Source organism: Pteronotus mesoamericanus, unplaced genomic scaffold (assembly GCF_021234165.1).
Source record: "Pteronotus mesoamericanus isolate MK-2021 breed Mesoamerican mustached bat unplaced genomic scaffold, CSHL_Meso_final contig_94, whole genome shotgun sequence".
NCBI lineage: Eukaryota > Metazoa > Chordata > Mammalia > Chiroptera > Mormoopidae > Pteronotus > Pteronotus mesoamericanus.
Genome location: NW_026555285.1, coordinates 31,320,367 through 31,333,418, shown reverse-complemented (window position 1 = coordinate 31,333,418; position 13,052 = coordinate 31,320,367). Strand labels below are relative to the sequence as shown.

General features: G+C 42.9%; 1 protein-coding gene across 1 annotated transcript; it reads right to left on the bottom strand.

The window, feature by feature from the left end:
* Positions 1-2,818: 2,818 nt before the first annotated feature.
* Positions 2,819-11,309, bottom strand: CLN5 (CLN5 intracellular trafficking protein). The gene is made up of 4 exons (XM_054586448.1): positions 11,148-11,309; positions 8,316-8,481; positions 7,430-7,655; positions 2,819-4,569 (listed from the first exon to the last, which is right to left on the bottom strand). The coding sequence occupies exons 1-4, from the start codon at positions 11,300-11,302 to the stop codon at positions 4,058-4,060; spliced, it is 1,059 nt and encodes a 352-aa protein (XP_054442423.1). The 5' UTR covers positions 11,303-11,309; the 3' UTR covers positions 2,819-4,057.
* Between the last annotated feature and the right edge of the window lie 1,743 nt (positions 11,310-13,052).

The window sequence follows — 13,052 nt, the reverse complement described above, 5'->3', positions numbered from 1 at the left end:
TGCAGGGAACACAGGTGCGCATACCCTTTCAAATCAGTGTTTTGGAATTCTTCAGATACATACTCAGAAGTGGAATTGCTGGACTGTAAGGTAGTTCTATTTTTAATTTTTTGAGGATCCTCCACACACTTCCATAGTGGCTGCACTGATTTGCAATCTCTGTTGGGCTGGTTTTAATGTTATTGAGCAATCAAAAGTTTTACCCATTTGCTGAACCCCAACTTCCCTTTAAAAAAGGACATGAAACCTTTTTTCTGCAAAGTGAATTAACAGCTTATCTTTAGAATTATCAGTATCAATAAAAGAATATATAATATCATTTTAAATAGGGGAAAGAAAATGTAGAAAGTTTGAGGAATGCAATGGTATTTAGACAATAAAGGGTAAAGATGAGGAAGATGCAGGAAACAACCTTTGGCCAACTATTTGGCTATGGAAAGGGAAAAAACTAGTTTTGGAGTGTTGCTCTTTATATAACATGCCTACAATTTCTTTAAAAAAATCAAGTCATCATCTTAAAGGAGCTACAGTCCGAGAGAATTTATGAAGTGCCACCAGAGCAGATTATAGAACTGGATGAAATTTCCTAATACTTTTTTTTCTGATTTCTAAGGAGCCAGTTGTGATTGAAGGTTCCAAATACCTAAAGTTTATAGTTATTTTCACCTTTTGACAATATTCCTGTACCTACAAAAATGTATTTGATGCCACTTTGTGGGCATACATATCTAATACTGAGCCAGAATTAATGAGTGAGGATATATTTATTGTAAAGCTCTATATAATTCAAACTTCAACAAAATAGTTTCTCTTAGAAACAGAGGAAACTTTGTTAATTTACAACTTAACAGAAAAGTGGCAATCACATTTAAGTTACACAGTAATTCAAAGGTCTGCAAAACTTAGTTGGCAAATTCCTGCCTGTTCATGTTTTGGTTTCCCAAGTCCTATTTTGAAAACATTCTTGAAATCATCTCTCCTCCAAAGCCCTACTTCATCTTGTAAGAGCAGTTGACAGGTTTAGTAAATTCTTTAGAAGTATTACATGAATACAACGCTCTTTATGCTATAGTCACCCATGTCTGTCTTTCACAGAATTTCTTCCTTTTTTAATATTCTTAGGAACAATGAAAAATCTTGAATTTTTTTAAAACATAACTATTAGCCCTGGCTGGTGTGGCTCAGTGGATTGAGCGCCGTCCTGTGAACCAAAGGGTCGCTGGTTGGATTCCAGGTCCGTGCATGTGCCTGGGGTGCTGGCCAGGTCCCCAGCAGGGGGCGCGCAAGAGGGAACCACACACCGATGTTTCTCTCTTCCCTCTAAAACTAAATAAAAAAAATCTTTAAAAAAAAAAAAAAAAACATAACTATTAGAATCTTGCTTTAAAATTCGAGTTTCATGTACAGATGTCCTCGTTTGTCTTTGCTATGGAACCAAGTTCTGTGGTTCACAGTTAACAAACAGCACAGGAATTTTTGTGTTACCCTAGTGCAGTTCTGGAAAACCAAAATAGTGTTTTTGTGGCTCAACTTGCCTAAGAATCCAGTGAAAGTTGGCATTGTCCAATTTTAGCCACTAGATGGAGATAATGCAAAGATTCAAGTCCTCCCTATGTACTTGCCTAAGACTGCAGTAAGCATAAAATAGTGCAGCTTCTCAAGCTATCTGCAGTAAAGGACTGGGTTTTTATTTTCAGTTTATCATATAGTGCCTATAGTTTTGAAAAAAAAATTGGATTCCTGGACAAATGAATAAATGACAAAATATAAGCCCTATTTTTAAAATTAGATTCAACAGGAAATTAAGTTGCTTTAAAAGTCTCTAAATACTTCATCTCCTACAGACCAGTGATGTCTGGTATTAGTAACATACTAATCTGAGGGCCACACTAGTGCTGAAAATGTTGCTTGATAGTGCATCCCATTTAGTTAGTAGGACTTGGTTCAAAATGTGGCTGGCTCTATTACCACTCGCTGGGTAGCTATTGAAAGGTCACTTAAACTTTCCAAGCCCTAATTTACTCATTTGGATCAGATAAATAATATTCTATGCTAAGGCTTTTCATGAGAATTTAATGGTCACGTACTAACCTCTCAGGAAGCACTCAAATCTTAGTATGGACTGAATAATATAATTGGTACATTGAATACTACAGATTTTTTTAAATCTCTGCTTCTTCATCGGACTGGCGTTTTTTCTGAATAGAGACAATGTTCAGTTGGGCTTCAGACACCTGAAGGACCCTGTAGCCTTGTTTGATGGCCCTGATTGGAAGCACAGCTACTTGGAGATCCCTGACAGAAAGCTGCCCTGTCTCAGTTTACCCCCTTCCTCGGAGCTGGTGGCTTTAGCGGGCAGAGGGAGGGCTACAAGTACGCGTCCGCTGTCCGCTACTCCCGTGCCCCACGAACTGCAGAAACACTATGCTACCAGCTCAAAGTCTAGGCAATTATTACAAAACCCAGGAGAGGCTGGACTATAAACTTCATTAGGCAAGATCAAGGATGGCAGTTTGTTCTTTGATTATATTATTATGGCTACCATTTAGCGACCTTGCTATGCCGATCATACACAGCTTCAATCTTTACAACAATCCTGACAGATGAATCATTTTAGAGATAAGGAAACTAAGGTTCAAAGATGTTAAGATTCTAAAAAACCACGCAGTGCCGGTTACGGGCTTGTTCTAAAATGCTAGCCAAACACTCACACGCTTTTTCTCTGTATTTACTACCTCTGAACTGTTATTGGTGGAAGTGGGGTCCTTGAGGATACCACGAGGGAAAGAATTCCGAGACCAGCATGGGAAGATGGGGCTTCACAGTGAACTTTATTGATGATGCAAAATTAAGGAGTTCCCCCTCCCCCAACTTCCCAATGTCCCATCTCCATCCATCTCGCCATGGAAAGGGTGCAATCTTGTCTTCAGCAGGGCCACCACAGAAGCCAGTGCCCAGAGTTTCTGCTTCCCGTTAGAGTCCAGTCCGGTCCAGCATCCAGCCAGTTTGGCGTGTTTCCAGTTGCAGCCCGTCGCTGTGCTGAGGTAGTCAGGCCCCCTCCCGGGGCCTGCGTGAGGAGTCCCCACGGCCATGGGCCACGTGGCTGCTAAGACCACCACATGGCTATGGAGAGAGAACATGTGAGCACATGGGGGAGCGCAGGTTCTTTGTTCCCCTGGGGTTATAACAGGAGCTTGGCTTTGGGATGGACCGGGTGCTTTCTCAAAATGACCCATCAACTTCCTAAGTTTTTGTGGGCTTTGGATGGGTCCACCCCCACTCGTTAGACTGACAGGCCTCTATGGTCCAGCACCGCCCCCTGTGCCCTGCAACAATCAGGTACCTGAGTGGGGGATGGGAGGAGCATTAAACCCCTTGGAGAAGCAAAGCTGTGATCCCCTGCGGTGTGAAGCTGTAGCTTCCTGGTGAAGCAAATAGGCCTATGCTCTCTGGTCCATTAAGCTCAATGTCTAGTTCCCTTTGCCTCCTTTCCTATGAATAACTAGTTAAATACCAATGGTAAGAGAACTACAACCACATTAGCTTTGGTGTCCAAATTAACCTTTAAGGTTAAATGAATGGAACAAAATCAAATTAATAAATCAGTTCCAAAAGTTGCAAAAGCTGTAAAGTCAATCTAAACTACCAAAAAGTACTTAAATGAAAAAGCGTAACTACTGTACCGGAAGGAAAGTAGCTCCTACCATGAAAATGTTACTGAGGGTAAGTTCAAAAAATTGGTACACTATATTCAAATTTTGAACTGTTGTATCTGAAGAGCCTATATTGCTGATATAAACTATAATTCTCCGTATTAATAGAGGGTTGGAGACTGAAATCAAGATCATGTAACGTGCTCACTTCGGCCAACACTGTAAGAGTTTCAGCTCCTTTCCGAAAAGATTCCTGAGGTATTATTATGCCGCAATTCTGCTCCTGTGCACTTTACCTTTCTGCCCCAAGGAAGGGAGACCTGAAAAAACACACAAGTATGAAACCACTCCATGAAAAACTGATATGCTGGTGGTAGGAGGAAAAAAGTAGTAAAATAAAGGTTTCATAAACCTGAGATTGTTCTGTTTCTGTTAGGTAAAGGGATTTCTTCATATGTTATTTTAATAAAAGGGAATTTCATAGGTAAAAACCAATATTCAAAATTATAAAACAAATAGAATTGTCTGTGTATAATCACTGCATCAAAAATTTTCAAGAGACTCAACAGAAATTCTTTAGTTGACAAGTGTGGTTTGAAGGGGTAATAAAATCTTTTTATGGCTAAAGCAAGAGTCTTATTTCCTATTGGCCCAAAAATAGATGTTTCATTTCCCAAGTAAGTAGGTTCTCCACTGTAAAGAAATATTCTTGTGTAGTTGGTTTCTGTCTTCTTGAACTCTGCTCCAAGTTCAGCCAGCTTTTGATACGTCCTTAACACAAATTTGGAACAATCGTAGGATTCAAACCATGTCTCCGCCCCTTTTTCTGGGCTGGCTTGGACGGTCCATGTCTCATAATAAATTCCTGTTTCATTGTCCTGTTTTACCCACTTTGCCATTTTGTTAAATGTGTTTCCTAGTGAAAAAGAAATAATTTATGTGAATATCAAAGCTAATCATGTTAGTTTTAGGTAAGATGTTCTAACCAAATTAAGGCTATGAATATATATAAATAAACAATAGTTTTTGAATTTCCCAACCTGCATCGCACAAAAGGAATCCAAGCTCAGCCATTTTCATTCCATGTTCAAGGCACAAAGTATTTCTGAATTGTGTATTAGATATAATAGGTATATAAAGAGAAGTCATATACACTAATTCCATAATCATTTAAGCTATAGTCAATAGCAAAATTATACACCTGCAGAAACTGTCTTTATATAAGCTTCTTAACAAATCTTGTATTCAGAGGCAAAAGAGAAAAAGCAAGGAAACCTGTGGAAGCAAAGGGGTGAAAGGGCAAAGGCAGTGCAGGGAGAAGCGAGGAGGGCGAAGCGCGGCGGTTTCCGCCACAGCATGGCAGGCACACAGCCTGGATGGCTCCTGAGGAACAGCTGTGGAGGCCTGGTCTTCTAATGTGGTCAGAGGAAACACTGTGCCCCAGCCACCTTGAATATTCGGCGTGTCTTTTTCTCCTTGTACGTGCAGCTGTTGGGGTTCTGCTTACAACCTTTGTACCCATCACACAAATTCGTCCAGTAAATCCACTAAAACTGGAAATGTGTTTGACCAGGTTTATGGACCGTACGGACTCCTGAGTGGCTACCACTCCCTGCCACCACCTCGCACCACAGCACAGGAGTCTCTAACTGGGAACAGGGCGCTGCACCCTGCGTGGCTGCAATGTCTTCTGGGCACTTACAATGCCCGGGAGGGCCTGGCCCCAACATGTCACTTTGTCACTATGTGTGAACCTTGAAGTCACTCCAACTTGACTCTGTATAATCAGTACTTCATGCTTTACAAGTAAAATGAATAGAGTGGTTGCTTTGATCAAGTTTACAAATTAAAATTGTGGAATAATATAACACATGTTTTCTTAAAACTGGGGATATTGTTCTTAGTGTTCTTCAACTTGGAAAAGCCACTGCTGTAATTAGGAGATAAGAATGCTTCAAAACACTATTTTGCAACCTGAAAAAAAGGTCAATGGATAGGATTAACTGCAAAGCAGATGAACAACTTACAGGATTCAAGTGCTGGCACACCACAAACTGCTTTACAGAGAACAGTTAGCACTTGCCCATATTGTCATCCATTTAGGTCAGAAGGAAGGATTTCAGATAATGAGGTGGGAGGAAATGAAAAATGAGAGCTACAAACTGGCCTAGGATGAAAAAGAGAGTAGCTATTGATTACATAGAGCATTGTTAAAAGAGAAATAGATTTTATATTATTGGGATGCTTTGGAGCAGAGCACTTAGAAAGTAGAAAACATCATGGTATACAGTTGAAAGATTAAAAAACAATATGGTATATAGTTAAAAGATCGCACATTTAAGTGACACCAATTCTATTCCTGGTTCTACATCAAGCTCTATGACTTTAAAAGACAGGTAAATCACGATACCTGGTTGAACCTCAATTCCTTATTTGCAAAAAGAAAAGTATCTTATCCTCCCAAATGAACATACTCCAAAATGTTTAGTAAAGAGCTATACAAGCGGAAAGCATGATAATTTCCTCATGTCCTGCAGTTCATTGAATAATTCTTATCACAAACAGTACTTTTATTATGTTTCCACTCTCGTGGGGAACAACAATTTCTACCATAGAGCTCTGTAAATGACGTGGGCAAGCTCCCTACATCTAAAAGCTGAGGTCGCCTGATCCCCATTCTACAAATGAGGCAATAAGTCAGTGAGATAAAATGTAACCAAGGTCATAGAGCCAGTTTCTGACAGAAGTTCTGCTGAATTCCTTTAACACTAACTAAATGCAACAAATGCAGCAAAACTCCAACTCTTTCAGCAACTTGCAAATACATCTAAAAGAAAAGAAAATCTCAGAGACAAACTATTTAAATTGCTCAAGAAGCCTCACATGCATGTATGTTTGGGGACGCAAGGTAGCGAAGTGGTTAAGAAAATGGCCGATAGTGCTTGCCTGCCACGTTTGGAGTCCCACTTCCTTTATCTCCGTGCCTCAGTTTCTCCATTTGTAAAGTGGGGAAAATAACAGCAACGATCTCAGCGGGCTGCTGCGATGACAAGTGTTATGACACACACAGAGCACTTGAAACACTGCCGGGCCCAGAGAGGCCCACTGAGTGGGGGCTACTATTACTCCTCAGCATAAAAGCATTTAATGTGTCATCACGAAAAGCCTCTTTTCAGATACAGTTAACAGGTCCATTAATCAATTATTTTTTTTAGGCATTTTATGTATTTCCCTCTATTATTTAAGAAGGCCAATTAAATTGTGCAAAGTGTTTTGATCATTTCATTCATTTTTACCATTGGAACAGAGGGGATAAGCTACTCATCACCACCTACAGGGGAAGTTTCACATGCGTAATAGTTTGGGCCAAAGGTTGTTGGTTCCAGAAGTACATTTTATAAATAGACCCTTATAACGTAGAACAGCAATTTTCAACCTTTTCATCTCACGGCACACATAAACTAATTACTAAAATTCTGTGGCACACCAAAATACTTAGATTTTGCCGATCTGACAAAAAAAAATAGGTATAATTTTGATTCATTCACACCAGATGGCTATTGTTGTGTTGACTGTTGTCATTTTTTTATTTGACAATCTAAGGGAAGAGGTCAGTGCCCTCGACTAACTTCTGGTATTGCATGTTTTAAAAATTCTTGCAGCATACCAGCTGAAAATGGCTGAGTAGAACGTTACTGAAATGACTCAAAGAAAATCATTTCTATCATTTAGATATTGATGCAATCAGAAAATACTGCTGCATTTTTCACACTTACCTGATATGGTTGCTACTTGAACTAACGTCCCATTTTCCTTCCAGTGAATGTCATCGATTCCTTCAAAAAAACAGGCAGCTCCTTGGTTACACCAGAATGGAGCATTCATTTCAGGTCGCAGGTGGGGAAATGTGCAGTTTCCAAGCTGGAAAAGTTCATACCATTCCATTGTGTAGTTCTTGCCAGTTGAAGTACTTCTGAATCCAATGGCATCGTGCATAATTTTCTGTGTAAAGATCATACAAATATACAAGTATTTGTGAAGCAACCACTGCTCTAGGAACCAGAAGAAGATGTGATGGACCACAACCGCAAATTAAGTAGAACAACTGTTCAGCTGTTCCTCCCACGTTGCCATTCTCCTGTCTACTCTGGCTCCTCACATTCCGGGCCCGCGTCCACTCTGGTTGTCCACTGCACCTCATCTCAGAGAGGAAGGACGTAAGCTATGTGGACATGGTCCTAACTGCCTTACGGCTTAGGATGAGTAAGAAAAGCCTCCACGCCACAGCCTCAGGAAGGAAGACCATGTATCTCTCAGGGGACGAGAGGCTCAAATGGTGAGCTGGCTTCGGAAAAGTCCATTCAACGGGTCCCGGAAATGAAGTATTTCCTGCCTGCTCTGCCCCTTCCTCCGCGCCTCCTCCCTTCTTACTTTCCAGGAGCCGGGTACAGGAACTGGGTTGGAATTCAAAGTATTAAAAAGGATGAGAGCAAGTGCATTTGTTATTAACAGGGTCACAAAACCTGATATATTTTTTTCACTACCCATTTTAAATATACTAGGAAGAAAACCAATAAACATGATCTAAAATATGCCCTCAAATCAATTTAGTAATGGTGCCATTTAACTAACTAAACTTATAAGGTCAAGCTGCATCCTTACCAAGTGTCCCAGGAGGTCTCCATATTTAAATTCCCACACTGGGGCTTGTAGCCGAAAGACTTCGATGACGTCATCGTCCTTCATTACTGGGATAGGTGAGCCAGTTGGACAGAAAGTATATTTGGCCTGACAGTAAGGATCCGGTGCCGGACGGAAGGAAAAGCGTCTAATAAACAAAAGAGACCATCAACTTAGGATGTTTCTTCTTGCACATTTTAAAACCCAAATTTTAATTTCACTGTCAGTAACATTTTTAGAGAAAACAGTCAGAGCTCAGGCCACAGCATGTAAATATATATGTTATTTGTTATCCTGTGAACAAATGCCAGTGATGTCTTTAACAGCAAATGATATACTAAAAGCACTTCAGTAACAGCATGCTTCCCAGCTCCCACTGTGAGAATTTTGAAGATGGGACCATGTCCTCAAAATGTTTATACTCAAAAATGTTTATAGCTCCAGATCTTATTTAGTAAACAAACATTTACTGAATAGAGGAATAGTTTTCAAAGTAATCCATGTGCTAAGATTATTCAAAAACAATTATGATTAAAGAGAATGTTTTCTATTTTCTTAAGAATTAACCAATATTCCTTAAACTACTATTTATTGAGGATCTACTATGTGTAGGACACTACCCTAGGAAAGAGGGAAACAAAAATTATAATGTTGTTTCCTACCTCAAACACTTTTGGGCGGGGGCTGGGAAGACATTAAACAACGAAGCGTAGTGTGGTATTTACTAAACCAAAGAAATATACAAAGACCTATGAACACAATAGAGGGAGAAATCATTTTTACCTGTGTGGTAGGGGTGAGAGGCGCAAAGAGAGATAAAGACCCGGCCTAGGTTTTTAAGATTCTTTTGAAGGTTAGGGCAGAAGAGAGAGGAAACATGAAGTATTTGTAAGACAAGCACAACTCGCTGGAAGAGTCTCAGGCAAGTAAATTAGACTGACCTTCAGGCTTTCATGCAGAAGCCCTGAGAGGAGAGGTGGGTAGCCACACCCCTCGAGCCCTACAGCTGGGCGGGCTGAGCCCCAGGTACTTAAAGGTTTGTAGTAGTAGATCTGATACAACTAAATTTGCCACAAAATAAACTTTATTTTATAAATTAAAAGAGAGTGAGGACAGAGGCCAAGCTGAAGCTGAGAAGGCAGTCTTAGGAAGTAACTTCAATAATACAACAAAAAAGAGAGCGGCCCAAGAAGGCCTCGGCAATGGGACTACAGCCAAATTCAGCTCAACCTTTGCTGGTCCCCTTCCATAGAAGACACTGGCAGAGAAAGATGACAGAGAAAGAAGGTATCTGTATGTGTCCTGTAAGAATCTGAGATCCCTAAGTTTCTAGCTAGATCCGCTGTTTTACTATCCTAACGCATCAAAAGAATTCCTATTTTAAGTTAAAATCTTGATGTTAGCCAAAAATAGTAACAATCCTCACGAAAGTTTTTAAGATTTACATGTAGCTACATGTGCGATAGGTGCTTACCTGGTTTAAACAAATGTATAACTATGCATATTTCACGTGCCCACAGCAAAACCTATTTTAAGTCACAGGTACTTGCAGACACATAGTTCAAGTGTGAACGTAATAAATTTTCTTATATTCAGTTGAGGGTATTAGACGGCGGCATATACTTAGTATTTAAAACTTTTAAACAAACATAAGACGTCATGCTCAATACCCTGCCCTTAAGTCAAAGTGGTTTTAGATTTACACTTTCCTCCTTGTTTTACTAAATATTCAACTTTTATTTCTTATGATCATTTTATTAACATCTCCCAGAGAGCCAGCGTCAATCCCAACTTCTTCCATGTGTATTAAGCATAGCAAAAGGTGGTGCAACTGGTGAGCAGAATACACTAATATCCACGTTTGACAACAGCTGGCATTTACTAGATTTAATCCTCATAACACCCTAGGGAAATGCTACTACTATTCCTGCTTTCTGACTTAGGACATGTGGACACAGAGATACTGAGTAACCTTCCCAAGATCGCACAGTTGGTCATGGTGGAGCTTGATCTGCCGCAGTTAGAATCGGGAACCCGCTCTTGACCATAGGCAATCCTGCCTCCCAGGTCACTATTTTGTCATCCAAAATAGTTGTGCGTTTTCAAAATTTGCTCGCCTTTCCCATGCCTGATGGTGTCACCATGTTTTCTTTCTGTTTAGGCATCTGACAATAGCAGATCAAGTAAACACTCTTCTAGGTCAAAAGCTGGAATCAGCTTCACAGTTTTGCGGTTTCCGCCCTCGACTTCTGACCTAGCGCCCCACCTCCACGCTGAAGATCGCGGACAAAGTCAACAACCTTCAGGGTTTGCCTGGGACCCAGGGAGTCTGGAATGCCCGCATCGTAGGGCTTATAGTGCTATATAAAAAACCGGTAAGTCCCGGCGAACCAAGCTGTAAATTCTGCCAGAAGTTAAGCACTTCTGATAAATAATGACGGGGCATGACGTCATGAAAGCGAAATTAAAAGCTTCCCTGCACTATTGAGGGTCTAAAAATCACGCGATAAAACAGCATCACTCCCCTTGTCTTTGGCAATTCAGGTCAGTCTTGGGGCTCTCCCTCGTCACTGGCTCAAGTGTCCCGAGGAAGAGTCCCCAGAACTGAACGCAACAAGCAGGGGCCACTCCTGAGCTGTCAACTTCGTTCTACACCACGCCCTAGGTGTCGCCTAACACCGCCTCCGTACAGCCGCTGACCGGGACGCCAAGGCCCGAACAGGCGCGGGTTCCCCCCCAAAACCTCCCGGGCCCCGCAGATCCCGGCCGTGCGCGCTCCCGCGCGTCCAGCCGCGCGCGGCCGGGCGCACTCACTTGTAGGGTACAGGCCACTGGTGCTGGGAGTGCACGCCCGCGGCTGCCGCCTGCCACAGCATCGCCAGGGCCCAGAGCCAGGGCGCGCGCCCCAGGACTGTGCCCGCGCCATGCTGCCCCCCGACCCCGGGGCCAGTGTTCCCCGCCTGCGCCATGCAACTCCTCCCTGTGCTTCCGGAGCCACCCGAGTTCCGCGACGGCCGAGGGCCTGCGAGCTGAGCATGCGCAGAGCCACTCCCCCGTCCCACGCGAACTGGGGAGTCCGGCCCGATTGGGCCGCCGGCCGCCGCCCTTGCCCTTTGCCTGTTGTACAGGCCGAAGACCCCGTCGCCCTGGTGGCCGAAGCCTTTGTGAATGTGGCAGCGGGTCTCTGCGCCGTCCTTCGTCTTTTCTCCCCAGTTCCCTACGCAGTGGCGGCTTCCAAACCTCGGACCAGTTAGGCGCTTGGTAGGTCCGGCCCCCAGCACGCTGCACGGGTCATGGGGCCTATTCTTTCTCTAACTCGTTGGTGCTGAGATCTCCTGACCTCACGTCTCAGTGTAAAGGTCACCGGGGGTTGTTTGGAGCTTTTTCTATCCTCCCCTAGCAACAGCCACGAAAACCAAACCCAACGAAGCCAGATGAACAAACCAACCCAGCTTTGGGCTGCTGTGTACCATTGTTCTCCTACCCCGCCCCACAGGGCCCAGGCTAGGTGACAACAAACATTTGAGTGAAGGAGAATCTTTATTTAGGGTGGTGGATGCAAGGAGGAAGATAATTTTGAGGCACTGACTTGCCTTCACATGACCTACCCAGTGATAAAAATGGCCAACACTAACAACACATAGCCCAGGCTACTACTTGAAGCGCTATGTATGTAATCTACCTGCACACCTCCCGCTCAGATGTTTTTCCCTGTTTGGATCTACCTCTTAAATAAGGAAGAAAATCCTCTGTGACCTGCTTTTCTTTGACCCTTGAACCACCCCAAGAAAACAATGAGATCAACCGCCCTGCTTTATGGCCTGCCCTACTGTTATCACAGATGCTGATTGATGACTGTAAATAGAACCTTAAGTACATTGTGTCTTACAGTCACTTGCTTTACAAGAAAGCAGCAGCATGCTGAGCACTTAGACCAGGGCCTTCCAATGCCTTTACTTCACCCACAACACAACTAAACCATCGTAATACTTGTAAGTATATAATAAGCCAGGTGGCTATAATGGCCAGAGTTGACCACCATGACCCACGGGAGTTTGGGGTTGGGAGCATCAGCGGCTTGCCTAGGCTTGCCAGGCCTTCTGAGGGCTGACGGGGAGCAGCTCTGACTCCCTTTGTTACTCCCGCGCCCCTGGCCAAGCACCATTGCCCAAAGGCTGTACCAGGTTGGGGAGTTCTGTGGAGGTTCAGGCAGGGCCCCATTTTAAGAACTACTTATCTGAGCATTTAGGTGGTTCCAGTTCTAGCCCTTCTCCAAATACCGCCCTGGCTAAACTGGGCTCTCTAAAGACCCACCCAAGAGGAGAGGGAACAAATCCTAGCCATTAAAGCCGCAACGTGATGTCAAATTTGAAGGCCACCTGCGGGATCCCATGTGGACTAGCACTTGAAGATGGCTTAAAAACTAATTAAAAGAAACAGTTCTCCAAAGCAGCATTGTGCAAATAATGGGACCATACATTAGACAGTCACAGTGGAACTTCCAGTCCTGCTCAGGACCTCTCAGAGCCACAAAAGGAAGTTTCTTGCTGACCATGGTTGGCGGTGGGGATTTTCCGTCTTCGATCTGCAGCTCTAATGTTAAGAAAGCGTTTCCTCACGTCAGCTCTAACTTAGCTTCTTACTAGCTGCCATCTGCTCTGGGCTGGTTCTGCCTTCTGTTCCTCTTGGCTGTGAGCCCAGCACCCCAAGATAAAGATG

Coding starts and splice junctions, on each gene's coding strand:
- CLN5 (XM_054586448.1), bottom strand. CDS start 11,302: ATGGCGCAGGCGGGGAACACTGGCCCCGGGGTCGGGGGGCAGCATGGC. Junction 7,656..8,315: donor GAGACCTCCTGGGACACTTG/GTAAGGATGCAG, acceptor ATCTTTACACAG/AAAATTATGCACGATGCCAT. Junction 4,570..7,429: donor TCAAGTAGCAACCATATCAG/GTAAGTGTGAAA, acceptor CTTTTTCACTAG/GAAACACATTTAACAAAATG.